Source organism: Heterodontus francisci, chromosome 7 (assembly GCF_036365525.1).
Source record: "Heterodontus francisci isolate sHetFra1 chromosome 7, sHetFra1.hap1, whole genome shotgun sequence".
NCBI classification, from domain to species: Eukaryota; Metazoa; Chordata; class Chondrichthyes; order Heterodontiformes; family Heterodontidae; genus Heterodontus; species Heterodontus francisci.
Window position 1 is genome coordinate 21,434,501 of NC_090377.1, and position 20,079 is coordinate 21,454,579.

Sequence of the window (20,079 nt, forward strand, 5' to 3'; positions counted from 1 at the left end):
TTTACTTTAATCGTAAATGTAAGAGATATCTTGTAGATGTAAAATACAAGGATGAGGACAACCATTGTCTGAAATTACACTTGACCACTTTGAATCCATTATTAGTATTAACACGACGTAAGTTGTTCTTTTTTTACAAAAAAGTTGTAAAACCTTCACACAAGGAGGTACTTCAAGAAGTTAGAACACATAACAAGACTTTACAAAGCACTTTTATAAATATAGGTAAGGCTGCAGCAGTCATTTTAAAATTCAGCGGCATAGCACTTCAGTCACATCCTAGAAATGAAAAAGGTTTTGATTCTTATAAATTAGTCTACTGTTGGCCATAAATATTAGTGATAGTTTTTACCAAATAAAGACAAACTGTATAATAAAGGGCAGGTTATATATTGTAATGAAAGAGTTTAATTAGAAAACTTTCTACTCAGAGTGGACTACTGCACTCGGTAACTCCTGACAATATTATTAACAATCACATTTTTTATAACTGATACATTTATTTGTTAGGGGAAGGGAACTCTTTCCATTTCAGATACCACATCAACCTCTCTCAGCTCAGTTCTGGGATTGTTGTCAGGTGTAGGATCAGATTCTCTCCACTCTGGAAGCAGCACTGTGTGAAGCAGTCCCTTCCTGCACCAGTAAGAATTTTTAAAACTCCCATACTGTCTAAAGTGTGGCCTCTCTGATGAGATTATCAGTTCAGTCGTAATTGAAATTGGAATGGGGCACCTTTGTGTTACGGAAACTGGGTTGAGACAGCCAATATGCAATTTTGTTTTATTGTTTTATTCAAACCAAGTGGTGGTCTATGGTCAAAGCTCTGCAATCTCAAGATGGTTAGTTGAATTGTGTAAGTAACACATACAGAACAGGCTGTGTCTGCCCGTTGTTTTGGTCACAACACACCAGTTGCAGTTTGTAGTCAGCAACATGAGCGTCTTTTGTTTTGACTGTTCCAAAAGTCGAATTTGTCGGAAAATAAAATCTAATCACCTTTCTGTCTCTTGTGCTAATAGTAGTCCAATGTTCCCTGGTGTATCCCTGCACAATGGCAGACATACACAGAAAGGACATAATTGCATTACAAACTTGAATGCAGGAGCAAGAAATCAATCAATTAGATGAAACAATCAGAGCAGATCACTGAATAAAAAAAGATGCCCTCTATCAAAATTGTATTAATTTAATCAACATTGAAATTTTGACAATCAAAATCTCTGATGGCTCTGATTTAGTTTGGGTTTCTTTGTAGGTCATTCGACTGCTTAGGTGAAAATTCACACCATCTTTCTCCAGTCATCTTTTAAAATAATGCGATTGAAATAAATAGGATATCTGCTTCCGGTCACTTAAAGTAAAAGATATCACCTTCCAATAGCTGCTTCTAAACCCTTTGTAACTTCTATAAAATTTGCATTTCTACTCCCCTGAGCTCACCCATAGTTAACAGGAAACAATAAATTCTGCCCCATCCCGCCGTGTAAACCAGTTATATGCCATGTACAATACTTTGAGCTAACTTTTGACCATTTAGTCTGCAGAGTCTGGTGCTAACTCATAGCACAGACAGCAAGTCCCAGCTGTTAATGTTATTAATCTGCTGCTGTAACCATAGTAATGAGGAGGGTCTGATCGCTGTCAGATGAAATACTCCTTCTTGCCTTCGCTAATGCAGTCCTGGTAATTGGCATTGTTCTTCAATGCGTTGTCGGCATTCTCAGCATATTCTGCCTCCTTTGATTCGTTGGTGCGGTATGTGCCTTTGTGTCTGTACAACAAACGTCCCGTTACAGCAACGGTACAGAGGATGACAAAGATCACGATCGCTATAACGCCTATGGATGAGAAGAAAGAACTGAAGTTGAGCCGACGAGTGAGGAGCAGATAGAGCAGCAGAAGTGTCAGTCCCAATGAAAAGTAAAACCAGCAATCAATCAGGTAATGGCATAAGTAAGAATGCACAAAATGCTAATTTGGACATATCTTGCTGAAAATTAAGCATGCTCGCTCTTCGAAAAAGAGCAATTTACCATTTTTTTTACCCCAAATCGCTGCATCAAATACCCTCAGAAAATAGTGCAATGACAATGTTAGAAGTGATTTACTGTACATCATACTGAAGACTCATCTTCTGTGGTGGAAAGTGGCTTTTCCTTTTGAAAATGCACACTGTATTTCCCAGCTTCTTTTGGAGTAGATTGTTGATATATACATAACTGTTCTATGATGCACAAATTACTTCCTGGTACCCAAAAATATCCTATAACATTAAAATGAACAGAACCCTCCTCTGATAGCTCAGTGTGTTCATCCAGTGAGTAGTTGAGTCAGGCAGATTGGCCGTTTTTCCAGCTTGCAGTCAACTAGTTAGACAGCTGGCAGTCTGTAGAAATACACCTGGCACAAGAACAACCAGTCACCAGCAGCCTGCCAGTAACAGGCCTGTAGATGCCAACCATCCAACACCAGAAATCAATCTGCCACCTAGCCATCGGCCAAAACCTAGAGCCATCACCCCTGTGCTCATTGACCTACACTGGCTCCCAGATAAACAACGCTTCAGTTTTAAATTCTTATCCTTGTTTTCAAATCCATCCATGGCCTCAAACCTCCCTATCCTTCAGCCCTACAACCGTCTGAGATATCTGCATTCCTCCAGTTCTGGCACTTTGCGTTTCTTCAATTTTAATTGCTCCACAATTGGCAGTTGTGGAATTTCCTCCCTAAATCTTTCTGCCTCTCTACTTCTTGTTTCTCTTTTAAGGTGCTCCTTAAGACCTACCTCCTTGACCAAGCTTTTGGTCATCTGCCCTAATATCTCCATGTGTGACTCAGTGTCAAATTCTGTTTGATAACACAGTTGTGAAGCACTTTGGGACATTATACAATGTTAAAGAATGCTATAGAATTGCAGGTTGTTATTGTTGTTATTGTCGCAGTCAAGTAACTTGTACCTTCTTCCACCTCCCCTCCACCCCCAAGTAACAAATCCAAGGAACAGAGGTACATGAATCCATTGCTCCACCCAATCTTCCTTTGTCCTCTCATCCTGAAAAGCACCTTGACTAGGTGACACAGTGGTGCAGTGGTTAGCACTGCAGCCTCATAACTCCAGCAACCTGGGTTCAGTTCTAGGTACTGCCTGTGTGGAGTTTGCAAGTTTTCCCTGTGACCGTGTGGGTTTTTGCTAGGTGCTCTGGTTTCCTCCCACAGCCAAAGACTTGCAGGTTGTTAGGTAAATTGGCCATTGTAAATTGCCCCTAGTATAGGTAGGTGGTGTGGGGATGTGGTAGGAATATGGGGTTAATATGGGATTAGTATAAATGGGTGGTTGTTGGTCGGCAGAGACTTGACGGGGCAAAGGGCCTGTTTCAGTGCTGTATCTCTCTATGACTGATTGGGCTGGATTTTACCTTAGGCGGATGGGAATTTGCCACTGACATAAAATTCGGTGGCGAGCCACTTCCGCCAAGCCCGGGGATCCGTCCCATATTTTACGGGTCCCCGGGCTTTAATTGTCCTCAGGCGGGACTTCCACCCGCTTGAGGAAGGAGGTCCTGCCTCAGTGAGCTGACGGCCAATTAGCAGGCTGGCAGCTGTTAGTCCCAGCAGCGACACCAGAAGTGGTGGCCACTGTTGGAACTGCAGCCCAGCCGATGCCATAGAGCCGAGAGGTGAGGTAAGATTAGATTAGATTAGAGATACAGCACTGAAACAGACCCTTCGGCCCACCGAGTCTGTGCCGACCATTAACCACCCATTTATACTAATCCTACACTAATCCCATATTCCTACCAAACATCCCCACCTGTCCCTATATTTCCCTCCCACCTCCCTGTGCCAGTGACAATTTATAATGGCCAATTTACCAACCAACCTGCAAGTCTTTTGGCTTGTGGGAGGAAACCGGAGCACCCGGAGAAAACCCACGCAGACACAGGGAGAACTTGCAAACTCCACACAGGCAGGACCCAGAATCGAACCCGGGTCCCTTGAGCTGTGAGGCCGCAGTGCTAACCACTGCGCCACTGTGCCGCCCTGTGCCAACAGGTAAGTTGGGCTTTCCTCACCAGGGGGATGGGTCCTTCCTTGGTGAGGCTGGAGTGGTCGTTTGGGGGGCATCTTGGGTCCCAGGGGTGGGTTGGGAGGTGGGGGCGGCCCTTAATCAGGCAGCCTGTGCCCAACTGCCAGGCATCCCCCACCCCCTGCTGGGGCGTGGAAAGGCCGGAACCCATCGCTGGACGGCCTTTCACATCCCCCGCACACCCGCTTGACATGGGTAAAATACCCATCAAGGCGGGCACGGGCCCTTAAGTGGCCGTTAAGTGGCCACTTAAGGACCTTGATTGGCCTCCGGCAGGCAGGCCGTTTCCCACCCCCTCCCCCCACCGCCCGAACGCTGTAAAGTCGACCAGAGGCGCAAGCGGGGCGGGTAGGCCTCCCGGAGCCTGCCGCTCAATTTTACACCGCCCCCACGCCACCAACTGGTCCCGTTGGGGTGGTGTATAATTCAACCCATTGTGTCCAATCTCAAGAAACCGCCTGGGTGATGGTTCATGCTGAGCGTACTTCAGAGTGGTTGCACACCTCAGCAGCAGGCCTAAGCTCATGCGAAGCTAGCACCACTTTACGATAGCCTGCTCTACTTAAAGCCAGCCTGGACCTCTTAAAGGGGAGGTGCATTCTGGCTGCAGTGCAAATGACTGGGAAAGACTACTGGACCTGCCAGTAGAGTGAAAATGGTGCAATAGGGCAGAGAGCATGCTCCAAGGTTCTCTGATGCAGCACTGGAGGCCTTAGTGCAGGAGTTAGACAGGAGGAGAGAAGCCCTCTCCCTGCAAGGGGCCAGAAGGCCCTCCAGGCAGACACTGAGAAGGCAGTTGGAGCAAATAGCCATTGCTGTCAATTCAAGCAGTAAAGCCCCAAGGGCCTGGATGTAGTGCAGGAAGAAGTTAAATTATTGGTCAAGGTCAGTGAATGCATCATCAAATGCCATGTACTTATAAATGAACCACTAGCCTTACACACTGCTAATTCACCAACACGTCCCTGCCATCCCCACTCAACCCCTTCACTTACTGACCAACATTCTCTATCACGCATGACGTATACCTGACAGTCATTGCCTCATCTCACCCTCACACATTTAGCATTGCTGCAAACCTCATATCCAAATCTCTCAGCTTGCACACACTGCCAGCTATTTGACTGGGCACATCACCCAAACACATTGCAACATGCTCACTGACACACTTCCCTCCCTCCTGTAGTACAAGGTGGTACCTAACCAGCAGGGGACAAGCGCAGTTGGATGTCCTCATATCAATGGCGGAGACAGTGCTGGCCATCATTGGAGTGGCCAATACTGAAGCCATGGCCAGTGCAGGCCTGAAACATTGAAGATGATGGCACATTCCTACGTAATCTACCTCTGACATCCCATTTCCCTCTTATCTCACCATCTCTTCTGATACCCAAGCTGCAGATGATATAAGCAAGCTCAAATAGAGGGGTCATCTCTGCTGCTGGATTTAAGAGAGGGTGAGGTAAAAATTGGCAGCGCTAGTGTCAAACTAACATCACGATTTGCCTACTCTGCATACTTCCGATGCACGCACCTTAAGCCTGTGCTCACACTCTCACCAAAACTGCATCTGGTGTTGGCCGCACCGGAAGCCTGTGCTCAAATGGTTCGGATGCCATTTTGGTACCAAAGCAGCATCTTAATGCTGAAAATTTGGATGCTACCACGCTGGAATTTTCAGCCCCAGTCTCTACGTCATAATCCAAAAGGGGAGGAAATGAACGTTAATTGAAAACACTACTTTCAGCGCTACCTTACATTATGAAGGTTTCTAAGTTGTTCATTCAAAATAAGGCTGGCCTGTCCAAAACTGAACCCAGCAGATGCTGCTGGTAAGGGAAGTTGCAGCCTTCTCTCTGACCCACACTCCGTGCAACTGCGGAACTGTGATGGAAGCGCAGGATTGTGGAACTGTCCCTGTGGTATAAATGATGGGAAACAGTGATTTATCAGAAAATGAATGACCGAATGACATCAAACCAGCATAAAGATGGGGCCTAAAACATGAGTAGATAAGGTACTAGGAGCGCAGTACTCTGAGGAAGCTTTTGCTTGATGAACAGCTCTATCGGTAGCCCCTGAGAGAAGCTGACCCCTGCTGACATATGGTATCAAGTTCATCCACTTAGGGTAGTCCACATTATATTTTGAAATAATATTCATTTGTGCAAAATATTTAAAGGAGAAGGAAAGGCTAAGGGAGAACATTTTCTATACAAGACATTACTTGATTTCTCTGCCTCTCCTGCCTGCCAGGAAGAATCTTGATGAAAGCAGTGTATTTTTGGATTCTTGAAAGATATGTCTTTTTCAGGTCTTCAGTTGTACACATGGCACAGATTTCAGGGGAATGGGGGACTAGTGTGTTTTCTTTATAAGCTAGAGTGATCTTTATAGGAGCTGGTAATCTGGAACAGCCTGTGTCACCTTATCATGGAAGTAGTGGTATAACTGAGACACTGCACTGCACTGCAACTTTTCCAGGGTCATGATTCTCTGGATTGGTTTCCTGATGAGTGCAAAGCACTGATTCCGATCAATGTCAATACAGTTGCTCCACGTGTGCCGGGGTTACTCTCTTAATGCATCTTAAGAAAAATGGCTCAGTAGGAGTGCAAAGGTTCAGAACAGTGGCTCTGCTTGAGGCACATAGATAAAAATAACTTGTAGAAGGAAACTCTCTTAGCCTTATAAGTGAGAGATGGGAGAGTATTTTTGTATAAACAGTATTCTTGCTAAATTTTCCTCTATTAAGCCACACCCCTAGCCAATGTGTTCCAGTACAGCTACAACGCTGGCATCTACCCAGCAATGTGGAAAATTCTCCAGGTATGTCCTGGAGAAGCAAGAAAAATCCAAGCCAGCCAATTACCGCCCTATCAGTCTACTCACGATCATCAGCAAAGTGATGGAAGGGATCGTTGACGTGCTATCAAGTGGCACTTGCTTAGCAATAACCTGCTAACTGTCGCTCAGTTTGGGTTACGCTAGGGCCACTCAGCTCCTGACCCATTACAGCCTTCATCTAAACATGGACAAAAGAGCTGAACTCAAGAGGTGAGGTGAGAGTGACTGCCCTTGACATCAAGGCAGCATTTGACTGAATATGGCATCAAGGAGCCCGAGCAAAATTGGAGTCAATGGGAATCAGGTGGTAAACTCTCCACTGGTTGGAGTCATACCTAGCACAAAGGAAGATGATTGTGGTTGTTGGAGGTCAATCATCTCAGTGCCAGGACATCACTGCAGGAGTTGCTCAGGGTAGTGTCCTAGGCCAAACCATCTTCAGCTGCTTCATCAATGTCTTTCCCTTCATCATAAGGTCAGTTGTGGGGATGTTCGCTGATGATTGCACAATGTCCAGCACCATTTGAAACTCCGCTGGAGGGTCCTCCAAATGCCAGTAAAGGACCTAGTGGTGCAGATTTCACTGTAGGTTGGGGCTTCCCCTCAACCTGGCACATGGGGCAACTCCTACAATACTCCACCACATCTTTGTGCAGTTTCGGTCAGTCAAACTGCTGTATTATGCGGGCTTTGGTTTTTCATATACTGTCATGTACAGCCATTGTAATCTCATGGTCCATTCTTAATATTTCTCTCCGGTACCTCTGCACCACCACTAACTGGTGAACCACTGTCCACTCTTTGTCCTCAGGTCTGTGAGGAGAACTCTACTTCCTCATCAGTACCTCATTCTTTAAATAATAGCAATCAGGGTCTCCCACTGTTTCAATTTCAGCCTGGGCAGCCTGTGCTAACTTTTTCAATACTGGGCCAGCTCGCTGAGACTCAACTAGGGAAGATCCATTTAATCCATTCCCTGGATCCTCTAACATTCCAAAGAAAGTCTCAGACAGACAGACCTCAAGGCCATCTGTCTGCAGTGCCAATTCAGTCTCCTCTGGGGGAGCTGGTTTTGTCATGGCCCAATTCACTACACATTCAGGGGAACTGCAGGGGACCATCTCCTGCCACTGCCCTGTCTCTCTGACCTCCTGCTGTCTCTCTTTCTCTACTGGGGAGCTACCACCTTCACCCCTGCCAGATCATTACCTAGGAGCGGGTCAGCCCTGTCCACAGGCAAACTAGGAACAATCCCTACAGTCACTGGTCACGAAATGTGGTCGCAGCCCAAGTGCACCCGATGTAAAGGTGCAGGCGTACACTGCCCTCCAATACCATTCACCACCATTCTGGTATTTACTGCACTCTCTGGGGGAAAGGTCAGGCCTTTTCCCAGTAAAAAGGATCTAGTGATCTCTCTATCCCTGAAGATTACTATGGGCTTGCTTACCTCACTCAGGGGTATGGGGTGACTATACCTTCAGAAACAAAATCCTGAAAAATTTTAGGAATCCTATTAAATGTTCCTGCACCCAAAGCAGTATGTTTTATGGGTCTTACTACTGCTGCAGTTAAAGCCACAGCTTGTCAAGCTATGCTTTCCATCAGGGTCCTTTCTCCTTCACTGAGTGGGTGGGCCCTGATTAAACCTACAGGCTTTTCCTGTAGTTTCCAGCAGTCAGCTCTTGGATGACCTGCTTTATTACAATGGAAGCACACAGATCTCCGGGTCTCAGTTCTACTTACAGCATCTTCCTTTTTGTCTGGAGAAGGGCCTACTGTCTCTCCTGCTTTTCTCTCCCTCCCAGGGCTCCTATCACCTTCCCACCCATTGTCCTCTTCAGATTTGTCGGGGTGACTATGAAAAGTTTTCCCCTGGGGAACCGACTTGTATATTAGAGCAAACCTATCAGCCAGAACTGAGGTTTGCCTTGCTCTATGAACTTTTTGTTCTTCCACATGAGTCTTTATGGAGAGTGGGTTAGAGTTTTAAATTCCTCTAGCAAAATTACAGCTCTGAGGTTTTCATAGCTGGGCTGCACTTTAAGAGCCCTCAACCACTGGTCAAAGGCCAGCTTGCTTCCTGAGGGTTCAAAACTTCTGGTGTCATGCTTCTGGTATTAGCTCATATGCCCTGAGGTTTTTATCAGTTCATAATTTGATGAACTTTCACCTGGTAACAGGAAATAAATCTCATGGGCTTTTCCTGTTAGCTTACTTTGCAACAGAAGAGTCCAAGTCTCAGCTGGCCATTTTAACTGCCTTGTCAGTTTCTCAAAAGATACAAAAAATGCTTCTTCCACATCTCCCTCAATGAATTTTGGAATCAATTGGGAAAATTTTAACAATTCCGTACACAGCACCGAATTATTATTCTCCATATTGGCCATGCTTTCACTGGGGTTACTCTGTCGCCCGCTGGGGAGGCGGTGGCATAGTGGTATTATCACTGGACTAGCAACCCAGAGACCCAGGGTATGGCTCTGGGGACATGGGTTGGAATCCCACCACAGCAGAAGGTGGAATTTGAATTCAATTAATAAATCTGGAATTAAAAGCCAGTCTAATGATGGCCATGAAACGACTGTCAATTGTTCTAAAAACACATCTGGTTCACTAGTGTCCTTTAGGGAAGGAAATCTGCTGTCCTTACCTGGTCTGGCCTGCATGTGACTCCAGACCCACAGCAATGTGATTGACTCTGAAATGTCCTTGCATGCCACTCAGTTGTATCTAACCGCTACGAAGTCAATAAAAAGGAATGAAACTGGACAGAACAACCGGTATCGCTTTAGGCACCGGAAACGACAACCCAACCCTGTTGACCCTGCAAAGTCCTCCTTAATAATATTTGGGGACTCGTGCCAAAGTTGGAAGAGCTGTCCCACAGACTAGTCAAGCAACAGCTGACATACTCATACTCACAGAATCATACCTGACAGACAATGTCCCAGACACCGCCTTCACTATCCCTAGGTAAGTCCTGTCCCACTAGCAGGACAGACCCAGCAGAGGTGGCGGCACAGTGGTATACAGTCAGGAGGGAGTTGCCCTGGGAGTCCTCAACATCGACTCCGGACCCCATGAAGTCTCATGGCATCAGGTCAAATATGGGCAAGGAAACCTCCTGCTGATTGCCACATACCGCCCTCCCTCAGCTGATGACTCAGTCCTCCTCCATGTTGAACACCACTTGGAAGAAGCACTGAGGGTGGCAAGGGTGCAGAATGTACTCTGGGTGGGGGACTTCAATGTCCAACACCAAGAATGGCTCGGTAGCAACACCACTGACCAAGCTGGCTGACTTCTAAAGGACATAGCTGCTAGACTGGGAATGCAGTAGGTGATAAGGGAACCAACAAGAGGGAAAAACATACTTGACCTTGGCCTCACCAATCTGCCTGCCGCAGATGCATCTGTCCATGACAGTATTGGTAGGAGTGACCACCGCACAGTCCTGGTGGAGACGAAGTCCCACCTTCACATTGAGAATACCCTCCATTGTGTTGTGTGGCACTACCAACATGCTAAATGGGATAGATTTCGAACAGATCTAGCAATGCAAAACTGGGCATCCATGAGGTGCTGTGGGACATCAGCAGCAGCAGAACTGTACTCAACCATAATCTGTAAACTCATGGCCTGACATAGCCCCCACTCTACCATTACCATCAAGCCAGGAGACAAACCCTGGCTCAATGAAGAGTGCAGGAGGGCATGCCAGGAGCAGCACCAGGCATACCTCAAAATGAGGTGTCAACCTGGTGAAGCTACAACACAGGACTACTTGCATGCCAAACTGCGTAAGCAGCATACAATAGACAGAGCTAAGAGATCCCATAACCAACGGATCAGATCTAAGCTCTGCAGTCCTGCCACATCCAGCCATGAATGGTGGTGGACAATTAAACAACTAACTGGAGGAGGTGGCTCCACAAATATCCCCATCCTCAACGATGGGGGAGCCCAGTACATCAGTGCAAAAGATAAGGCTGAAGCATTTGCAACAATCTTCAGCCAGAAGTGCTGAGTTGATGATCCATCTCGGCCTCCTCCTGAAGTCCCCAGCATCACAGATGCCAGACTTCAGCCAATTCGATTCACTCCGCGTGATATCAAGAAATGACTGAAGGCACTGGATACTGCAAAGGCTATGGGCCCTGACAATATTCCGTGAATAGTACTGAAAACCTGGGCTCCAGAACTTGCCGCGCCCCTAGCCAAGCTGTTCCAGTACAGCTACAACACTGGCATCTACCCGGCGATGTGGAAAATTACCCAGGTATGTCCTGTACACAAAAAGCAGGACAAGTCCAACCCGATCAATTACCACCCCATCAGTCTACTCTCTAACATCAGTAAAGTGATGGAAGGTGTCATCAACAGTGCCATCAAGCAGCACTTGCTTAGCAATAACCTGCTTAGTGACACTCAGTTTGGGTTCTGCCAGGGCCACTCAGCTCCTGACCTCATTACAGCTTTGGTTCAAACATGGACAAAAGAGCTGAACTCAAGAGGTGAGGTGAGAGTGACTGCCCTTGACATCAAGGCAGCATTTGACCGATTATGGCATCAAGGAGCCCTTGCAAAACTGGAGTCAATGGGAATCAGGGGGAAAACTCTCCGCTGGTTGGAGTCATACCGAACGCAAAGGAAGATGGTTGTGGTTGTTGGAGGTCAATCATCTGAGCTCCAGGACATCACTGCAGGAGTTCCTCAGGGCAGTGTCATAGGCCCAACCATCTTCAGCTGCTTCATCAATGACCTCCCTTCAATCATAAGGACAGAAGTGGGGATGTTCGCTGATGATTGCACAATGTTCAGCACCATTCGCAACTCCTCAGATACTGAAGCAGTCCGTGTAGAAATGCAGCAAGACCTGGACAATATCCAGGCTTGGGCTGATAAGTGGCAAGTAACCTTCGCACCACACAAGTGCCAGGCAATGACCATCTCCAACAAAAGAGAATCTATCCATCTCAACTTGACATTCAATGGCATTACCAACACTGAATCCCCCACTATCAACATCCTAGGGGCTACCATTGACCAGAAACTGAACTGGAGCAGCCATATAAATACTGTGGCAACAAGAGCAGGTCAGAGGCTCGGAATCCTGCAGCGAGTAACTTATCTCTTGACTCTCCAAAGCCTGTCCACCATCTACAAGGCACAAGTGAGGGGTGTGATGGAATACTCTCCACTTGCCTGGATGGGTGCAGCTCCAACAACACTCAAGAAGCTTGACACCATTCAGGACAAAGCAGCCCACTTGACTGGCACCCCAACTACAAACATTCACTCCCTCCACCACCAACGCACAGTGGCAGCAGTGTGTACCCTCTGCAAGGTGCACTGCAGCAATGCACCAAGGCTCCTTCGACAGCACCTTCCAAACCCGCGATCTTTACCATCTAGAAGGACAAGGGCAGCAAATGCATGGGAACACCACCACCTGCAAGTTCCCCTCCATGTCACACACCATCCTGACTTGGAACTATATCGCCATTGCTTCACTGTCACTGGGTCAAAATCCTGGAACTCCCTTCCTAATAGCACCGTGGGTATAACAACCTCACATGGACTGCAGCGGTTCAAGAAGGCAGCTCACCACCACCTTCTCAAGGGCAATTAGGGATGGGCAATAAATGCTGGCCTAGCCAGCGACACCCACATCCCATGAATGAATAAAACAAAAGTTAGCTCGAGCCGCCTCAGCTCTCTTTCCTCCTTTTCCCTCTGGAAATTTCTTTCTCTATCTCTCTCTCTTCTGATTCAAGTTTCCTCTGTTCCTTTTGCATCTTTGCTAGCAATTCCCTGTCGGAGTCTATTTCGAACCCTGTTTCTGATCATTCAAGTTTGAGGGAAAAGTGGTTGGCCACTGATGATCCCACACTGCTCAGCCATATTCCTCAACTGTTCCATAGACAGTGCTTTTAACTTATACCAAGTTACTTCACCCTGGCTTGGGGAATTACTGGCGTCGGTCACAGACATGTTAGCATTTTAGCACGCACAACCATAAGAAAACCTGTATTGAAATCATTTCTCTTTTTGATTGGATCAATTTGACTTTCCATTTCCAATTTCTCTTTTGTCTGTGGGTCCAATCCCGGATGAGCCCCCAAATTTCTGTTACTACCAGGTGAGCAAGAGTTTTAGGGCTCCCCTCTCAGCATTTTCTTACTTTGGCCGTAACAGGGTTTAATTTGTAAAACACCGTGTTTTTAACTTCCCCTCAGTGAGTCCTTGCCAACGGCTCTCGAATTGTAATGGCAAAGAAATCAGCCAGACAGGTTTTCTCAGATTTAAACAAGAAAGGTGTAAGTTAATTAACCTTAAAACTCTAATTTAATTAAAACTTCTAAAAATATGCATTGTGACCATGCGAGCATCCACACAAGATAAACACACATGCAAATAGAGACAGAGGAGGAGAAAGAATTAAAAGGTGGGGGGGGGAAGTTTAAAGTAGTAGATGGAATTTAGTTACTGGTTTTGGATTAGATGTAAAGTCTTTGACTGAAGTTAAGTCTTGTAGTTCTCGTTGGGGCCCAGTGCATACTTTCAAACTCATTTTGTTGGTCTTCTGTCTTGAGGCCTAAGTTACTTCCATGGGTCCCTGGAACCTTGCGTGAGAGAGAGAGAGAGATAGATGCTCTCTTCTTGAAGTTCAGTTGCAGTCTCTTCCCAAAACTGTTCTGTGTCGGGCACAATTCAAAAAAACCCAGGTTGGCCTGCAGGTTAGTCATGTGATTAGCTCCTTGTGTGCAGCAGCCTCGTCTGCAAGATTTGTGGATTCCACCAAGCTTACCAGACACTCTCAGTGGCTGGGGTGGGTGGGGTTGGGGGTGTTGGGGGGAGTGGAATGCTGGCTCAATGATTCTCAATGTCTCTTGATCATCACTATTGACAAATCTGGCTAATTGAATCAGGGAGTAATTCCATTGTCTTCTTCATACAAATGTCTTTTAGAACACAAATGAGCAGCCATGTTGTCAGACACTGTTGTGGTCTTCTTAAACAAGTTATTTCGATATCCAGTAACAGTGCAAAAATAATGTTCCCTTTGACGAAATTAACATGTCTCATCTTGACGGGTATGGTTTCCGTCACAATGCTTTCATCAATAGGAAGGAATGTGAGAGGTGATGCTCAACCTAAAGAAACATCTACTGCAGACCCAAAATTTGTACTACTCTTTACAAATAGTATAAAAATGTAAAAGTGAGTTCCAGGTTGACCTGCATTATCCATTTCTCATAAGTCAAAGCAATTTGCTCGAAATGAGTAATTTTCCTTTGAAACCTTCAACAGAATATCTTAAAATACTTCAGTTCAATTTACATGTCTTTGTCTTTTAATTATACAAAATCAACTTTTCATAATTTCCTACTGTAATCATGTTTCCTGATGATAAAACAGCTCTAATGCCCACTGAAAACTAAGGTGGTAGCACCATCACCACAAGGATTGTGATGATTCAGAGGCAGCCCACCATGACTTTTTCAGAGTAACAGGTTTTGACAATAAATGCAGCCCACATCCCAAGAACAAATAATTTTAAAATAAATATAAAAATTCTTATTAATTCACTCTGGTTATCTTTACACATTTATCTAGATGTGTAAATGAACACTGGTTTTAAAAATATTTGGCTTACAACAACTTTTACTCACAACAGAAACTTGCATTTAGATAATAGCTTTAACATAGTAAAACATATTAAAGTTCTTCTCGGGAGGACTTATCAAACAAAATTTGATACCACGCCACATAAGGAACTATTAAGACAGGTGACCAAAAGCTTGGTCAAAGAGGTACGTTTTGAGGAGGATGTTAAAGGAGGAGAGAGAAGTAGAGAGGTGGTGAGTTTTAGGGAGGGAATTGCAGAGCTTGGGGCCCAGGCAGCTTGAGAAATGGCTGTCAATGGTGCAGTGATGAAGATCAGGGATGCACAAGAGGCTAGAATTGGAGGAGAGCAGAGATCTCGGAGGGCTGGAGAAGGTTACAGAAATAGGGACGGCTGAGGCTATGGATGGGTTTTAAAACAAAGATGTGAAATTTGAAAGATTACAATATAATAGTTTCACAGCTAGTTCACACCCTTACCTCCAATGACTGCTGAGTCACTTCTGACTGAGTTTTTTAATGGTTCCCCCACATCTATCGCCCCAGAATGATCTGTAGTTGCAGAGAAAACCAAAGTCAGAATTGGCAGAGGTAAACGCATTGTTAACACTTAAACTGATATTTTTGCCTGTCCCACTTCTGTGTAGTATCAAGTTCAAATGCTCTTGTTTATACGGCCCATATCTGTTCATTTTCTTTCTCAGTTCAAGTGAGGCTCACCTACACATGGATCCAGAGCAGGAATCTGACCAGTAAATAGGATAAAATTAACTGTCAGATCCTCACATTACTGACCAGCATTTAGTTTCTTCAGAAACCTTCCAGAGGCATAATGGCTAGCTCCAAGCATCACCCGAAATGCTATTACCATCCTTACCTTTTGGAAGGGAACTGACCAAACTATAATTGGAAAGCTCAAGGCTGAATATCAGTGGCATTTATACCACAATCCCTACATGAGTCCAGTGGAGGAGTGCAGCGGAAGAGCCAAACGTTAGGTCAGGATCTAGATGTGCCGATTCCGGCCTTCCCTGGCAGTTTCCACAGGCGTTTGCTCAGGATGAAACCTCTATTCATACCAGAATTGGGTATCTGCTTCAGACATGTTTCCTCAGCCCCAGTCTGGGAATCTACCTGCTGACTGATGTACCAAGTCAAAGGAAACATATCAACTTGTAGAAGTAAAATTCATCTTGGGGTGGGGGAGTGAAGATTGGAACTTTTTCTTTGGATCCCTTTCAAACTTAGCTGATGAGCTGCAATGCACAAATTTCCTAGGGATTGTCCCAACAGATGCATCTCTCCAAAGCAGGCCATCTCATTTGCGACCTTTCCCAACTAGTTGGCACCTCAGACAAGACACCTGGTAGTACAGTTACTCACCCATGTTTTTATAATCAGGGAAACTTTTCCCACACTCCAGATTCCAGCTGCAGCAGCGCCAGATGTCCCCACAGGTGGATGTTGGAGTTTATATAGGGATGTCGCCCATGGAGTTTCAAGGACCATTGTCATATGCTGTGACCAGCATTTATCATTTGTAGCGCTTGAAGTAACTCACCAAGCATTGAAGAAAGGAGATTAAGATGTTATATAATAGGATGCAGCAGTCTGAGTAAGGGTCATATAAAGGACATTATACATTCCAATCAGCTACCGGCCTTGCAAAACAGTTTATTCTGTTAAAGCAAAGGACTGATCAAAAGTTACTGTGTCTACAGGTAGGTGTTCTTCCATGCATTTTGAATGAAAAGAAAAGTCCATTGCAGAGCATGGCACATTTATGAATGAACAGAAACATTGCAAATAATATAATAAATATACCAAAGTCAATTTAGCATTTTCAGACAGTAGAGATATTAAACTCACTTTGTGACCAGTTAATTTGAAAATCAAATACAGAGTTGTACAAGAAGGGACAGAGGCTAATGAACCGACATCTGAGCATTAATAGAAAATGCAGAAAATTGAGAGTTTCTGAGTCCCCGGCAATAGGTGCTTTACACAATATTCATAAACTCCTTTCTTTTATTTGAAATGCATTTTTTTAATAAATTCGAGCAGCCAATATGCTCCTGACTGAAAGTAAAAGGTCCAATGGCCCTGAAATGCGCAATCATTCTGAGAGGCACTCGAGAATGCAAAAAATGGAAATGCAGGTCATCAGCATTCCACTGTAAGTTGGTTTCAGTCAACATCACGGCATTTACCAAAAAATGTAGGCCTGGATTTTGAAGTTAATGGCAAAATAACAGCACACACCATTGATTTTGAAGGAAGGTACGCACAAAGATCTAGCTATCACCGTGATGTGTATATCCCCTTTCTCAACATTAATTTGAACCCAGCGCCAAGTCAAGAGGATTTATGAGCATCCAATGACAGTGATGTCAGCAAGCAGGGTAAGCAGCCAATCACATTGAAGAATTATCACAGACAGCAAACCAGGAATTTGAAAGCATTGATTATCCTTCACTAACATTTTACAGAGAATGAAATAAAGATTGTGGCATACACATGGGATTAAGGTAGAAAATAAAATATCATAAACAAACTTTTAAAAATTGCCATTTTAAAAACGTGTGGAAGTTATTTTATCATAATTGAGAAATTTGATGTTCCACAAATATAAAACTAATTTTCAGAGCCGAAGAGATTCTACAGCAGTAATTATGAATTTAATATACTGTTAAAAACCTAACTACACCTTAGTCAACAGCGTATAACATTTCAAGGGATGTTACACTGAGACTAAAACATAAAAGTGGAGGTTCTCATCAGTTCAGTGATTTCTAATTGATTGCCGTCTGCGTGGCTTCAACAGTGCACCCTCTGGAGAAGCGTAGAATCACTGACAGCAATTTCTGGGTTTCTGGATTTAACTGAACATGTGTGGACTCAAAAGGTTGTTGTTAGTTTCAGAGGAGTAATGACAGTGAACAATAATAGTTTCACCATATACCCTATCAATTCTCCTTAATCTTCTCAGTTCCAGGAAATATAACCCTTGGAGTCCAGGTATGACATGGAAGTGAAAGGCTGCCACAGCATGTGTTTACACTGCTGCATCCTTTTGAGCAGCCTTGGAGACATCTGCCACATCAGGCGATCAGCATTGTGCAGATCAAGGCAGTGACCACTCCTATGTTTCCACAGGGCTGCATCTTAATTACTTTTTCTGTGGAAAGGAAGCATTAGCTGGGCATAACATACAGCTTTCACCAGACATTCACATGCATGACATCCAGGTGGGCATTAGGGCTCTTCAGGTTAACATCATGACAAATTATGACAACATGTTCACAGCAGAGAATTGGGCCATTCAACCCAACATGTCCATGGCAATTTTTATGCTCCACACAAGCCTCCTCCCACTCCTCTACATCTAACCCCATTAGCATATCCTTCTACTCCCTTCTCCTTCATGTGCTTATTTAGATTCGCCTTAACTAGGCTCTTTAACTATATCCTAGACCCAATCATCTTCAGCAGCTTCATCAATGATCTTCCCTCCATCATAAGGTCAGAAGTGGGGATGTTCGCTGATGATTCAGTGATAGGCAACATGGTTTTGTGCAGGGAAGGTCATGTCTTACCAACTTAATAGAATTCTTTGAGGAAGTGACAAAGTTGATTGATGAGGGAAGGGCTGTAGATGTCATATACATGGACTTCAGTAAGGCGTTTGATAAGGTTCCCCATGGTATGCTGATGGAGAAAGTGAAGTCGCATGGGGTCCAGGGTGTACTAGCTAGATGGATAAAGAACTGGCTGGGCAACAGGAGACAGAGAGTAGCAGTGGAAGGGAGTTTCTCAAAATGGAGACATGTGACCAGTGGTGTTCCACAGGAATCCGTGCTGGGACCACTGTTGTTTGTGATATACATAAATGATTTGGAGGAAAGTATAGGTGGTCTGATTAGCAAGTTTGCAGGCGACACTAAGATTGGTGAGTAGCAGATAGTGAAGGGGACTGTCAGAGAATACAGCAGAATATAAATAGATTGGAGAGTTGGGCAGAGAAATGGCAGATGGAGTTCAATCAGGGCAAATGCGAGGTGATGCATTTTGGAAGATCCAATTCAAGAGTGAACTATACAGTAAATGGAAAAGTCCTGGGGAAAATTGATGTACAGAGAGATTTGGGTGTTCAGGTTCATTGTTCCCTGAAGGTGGCAACGCAGGTCAATAGAGTGGTCAAGAAGGCATACGGCATGCTTTCCTTCATCGGACGGGGTGTTGAGTACAAGGGTTGGCAGGTCATGTTACAGTTGTATAGGACTTTGGTTCGGCCACATTTGGAATACTGCGTGCAGTTCTGGTAGCCACATTACCAAAAGGATGTGGATGCTTTGGAGAGGGTGCAGAGGAGGTTCACCAGGATGTTGCCTGGTATGGAGGGCGCTAGCTATGAAGAGAGGTTGAGCAGATTAGGATTATTTTCATTAGAAAGACGGAGGTTGAGGGGGGACCTGATTGAGGTGTACAAAATCATGAGAGGTATAGACAGGGTGGATAGCAAGAAGCTTCTTCCCAGAGTGGGGGATTCAATTACTAGGGGTCACGAGTTCAAAGTGAGAGGGGAAAAGTTTAGGGTGTTCTTGATTGCAGTGTTCAGTCCCATTTGCAACTCCTCAGATATTGAAGCAGTCCATGCCCGAATGAAGCAAGACTTCGACAACATTCAGGCTTGGGCTAATAAGTGGCAAGTAAAGTTTGCATTGTACAAGTGCCAGGCAATGACCATCTCCAACAAGAGAGAACCTAACCATTTCCCCTTGATATTCATTGGCATTACCATCGCTGAGTGTCCCAATATCAACATCCTGGGGGTTACCATTGACCAGAAACTTAACTAGCCATATAAATACTGTGGCTACAAAGCAGATCAGAGGCTGGGAATTCTGCAGCGAGTAACTCACCTCCTGACTCCCCAAATTCTGTCCATCATCTACAAGGCACAAGTCAGGAGTGTGATAGAATACTCTCCACTTGCCTGGATGAGTGCAGCTCCAACAACACTCAAGAAGTTCAACACCATCCAGGACAAAGCAACCTGGTTGATTGGCACCCCATCCACCACCTTCAACATTCACTCCCTCCACCTCTGGCACACAGTGGCAGCAGTGTATACCTTCTAACAGATGCACTGCAGCAACTCACCAACGCTCCCTCGACAACATCTTCCAAACCCACAACCTCTACTATCTAGAAGGAAAGGGCAGCAGATGCACGGGAACACCACCACCTGCAAGTTCCTCTCCAAGTCACACACCATCCTGTCTTGGAAATGTATCAACGTTCCTTCAATGTCGCGGAGTCAAAATCCTGTAATATCTGGGTGCCAGATGGGCATCAGGAGCCACATTCTCAGGGGATAACCCTTATACCCCCAACAGTCATCCATGGAGTCAGGATGCTGGCCTGAAGAGGTTCAGCATTTGGGACTCCTGAAGCATAAAGGAATCATAACAGCAGTGGGTACAGACCCGCAAGATGTGCTTCCTGTG

The 20,079-nt window shown here is 45.0% G+C and overlaps 1 protein-coding gene across 1 annotated transcript in view; it reads right to left on the reverse strand.

The window, feature by feature from the left end:
• Window positions 1-1,644: 1,644 nt before the first annotated feature.
• Window positions 1,645-20,079, reverse strand: part of LOC137371883 (contactin-associated protein-like 5) — a gene marked incomplete at its 5' end in the record, with an annotated part of 700,863 nt that continues 682,428 nt past the window's right edge. The window contains 2 exons of the mRNA XM_068034867.1: window positions 1,645-1,841; window positions 15,050-15,121. Of these exons, the coding sequence (XP_067890968.1) occupies window positions 1,645-1,841; window positions 15,050-15,121 (269 nt within the window). The remainder of the gene's footprint in view (window positions 1,842-15,049; window positions 15,122-20,079) is intronic.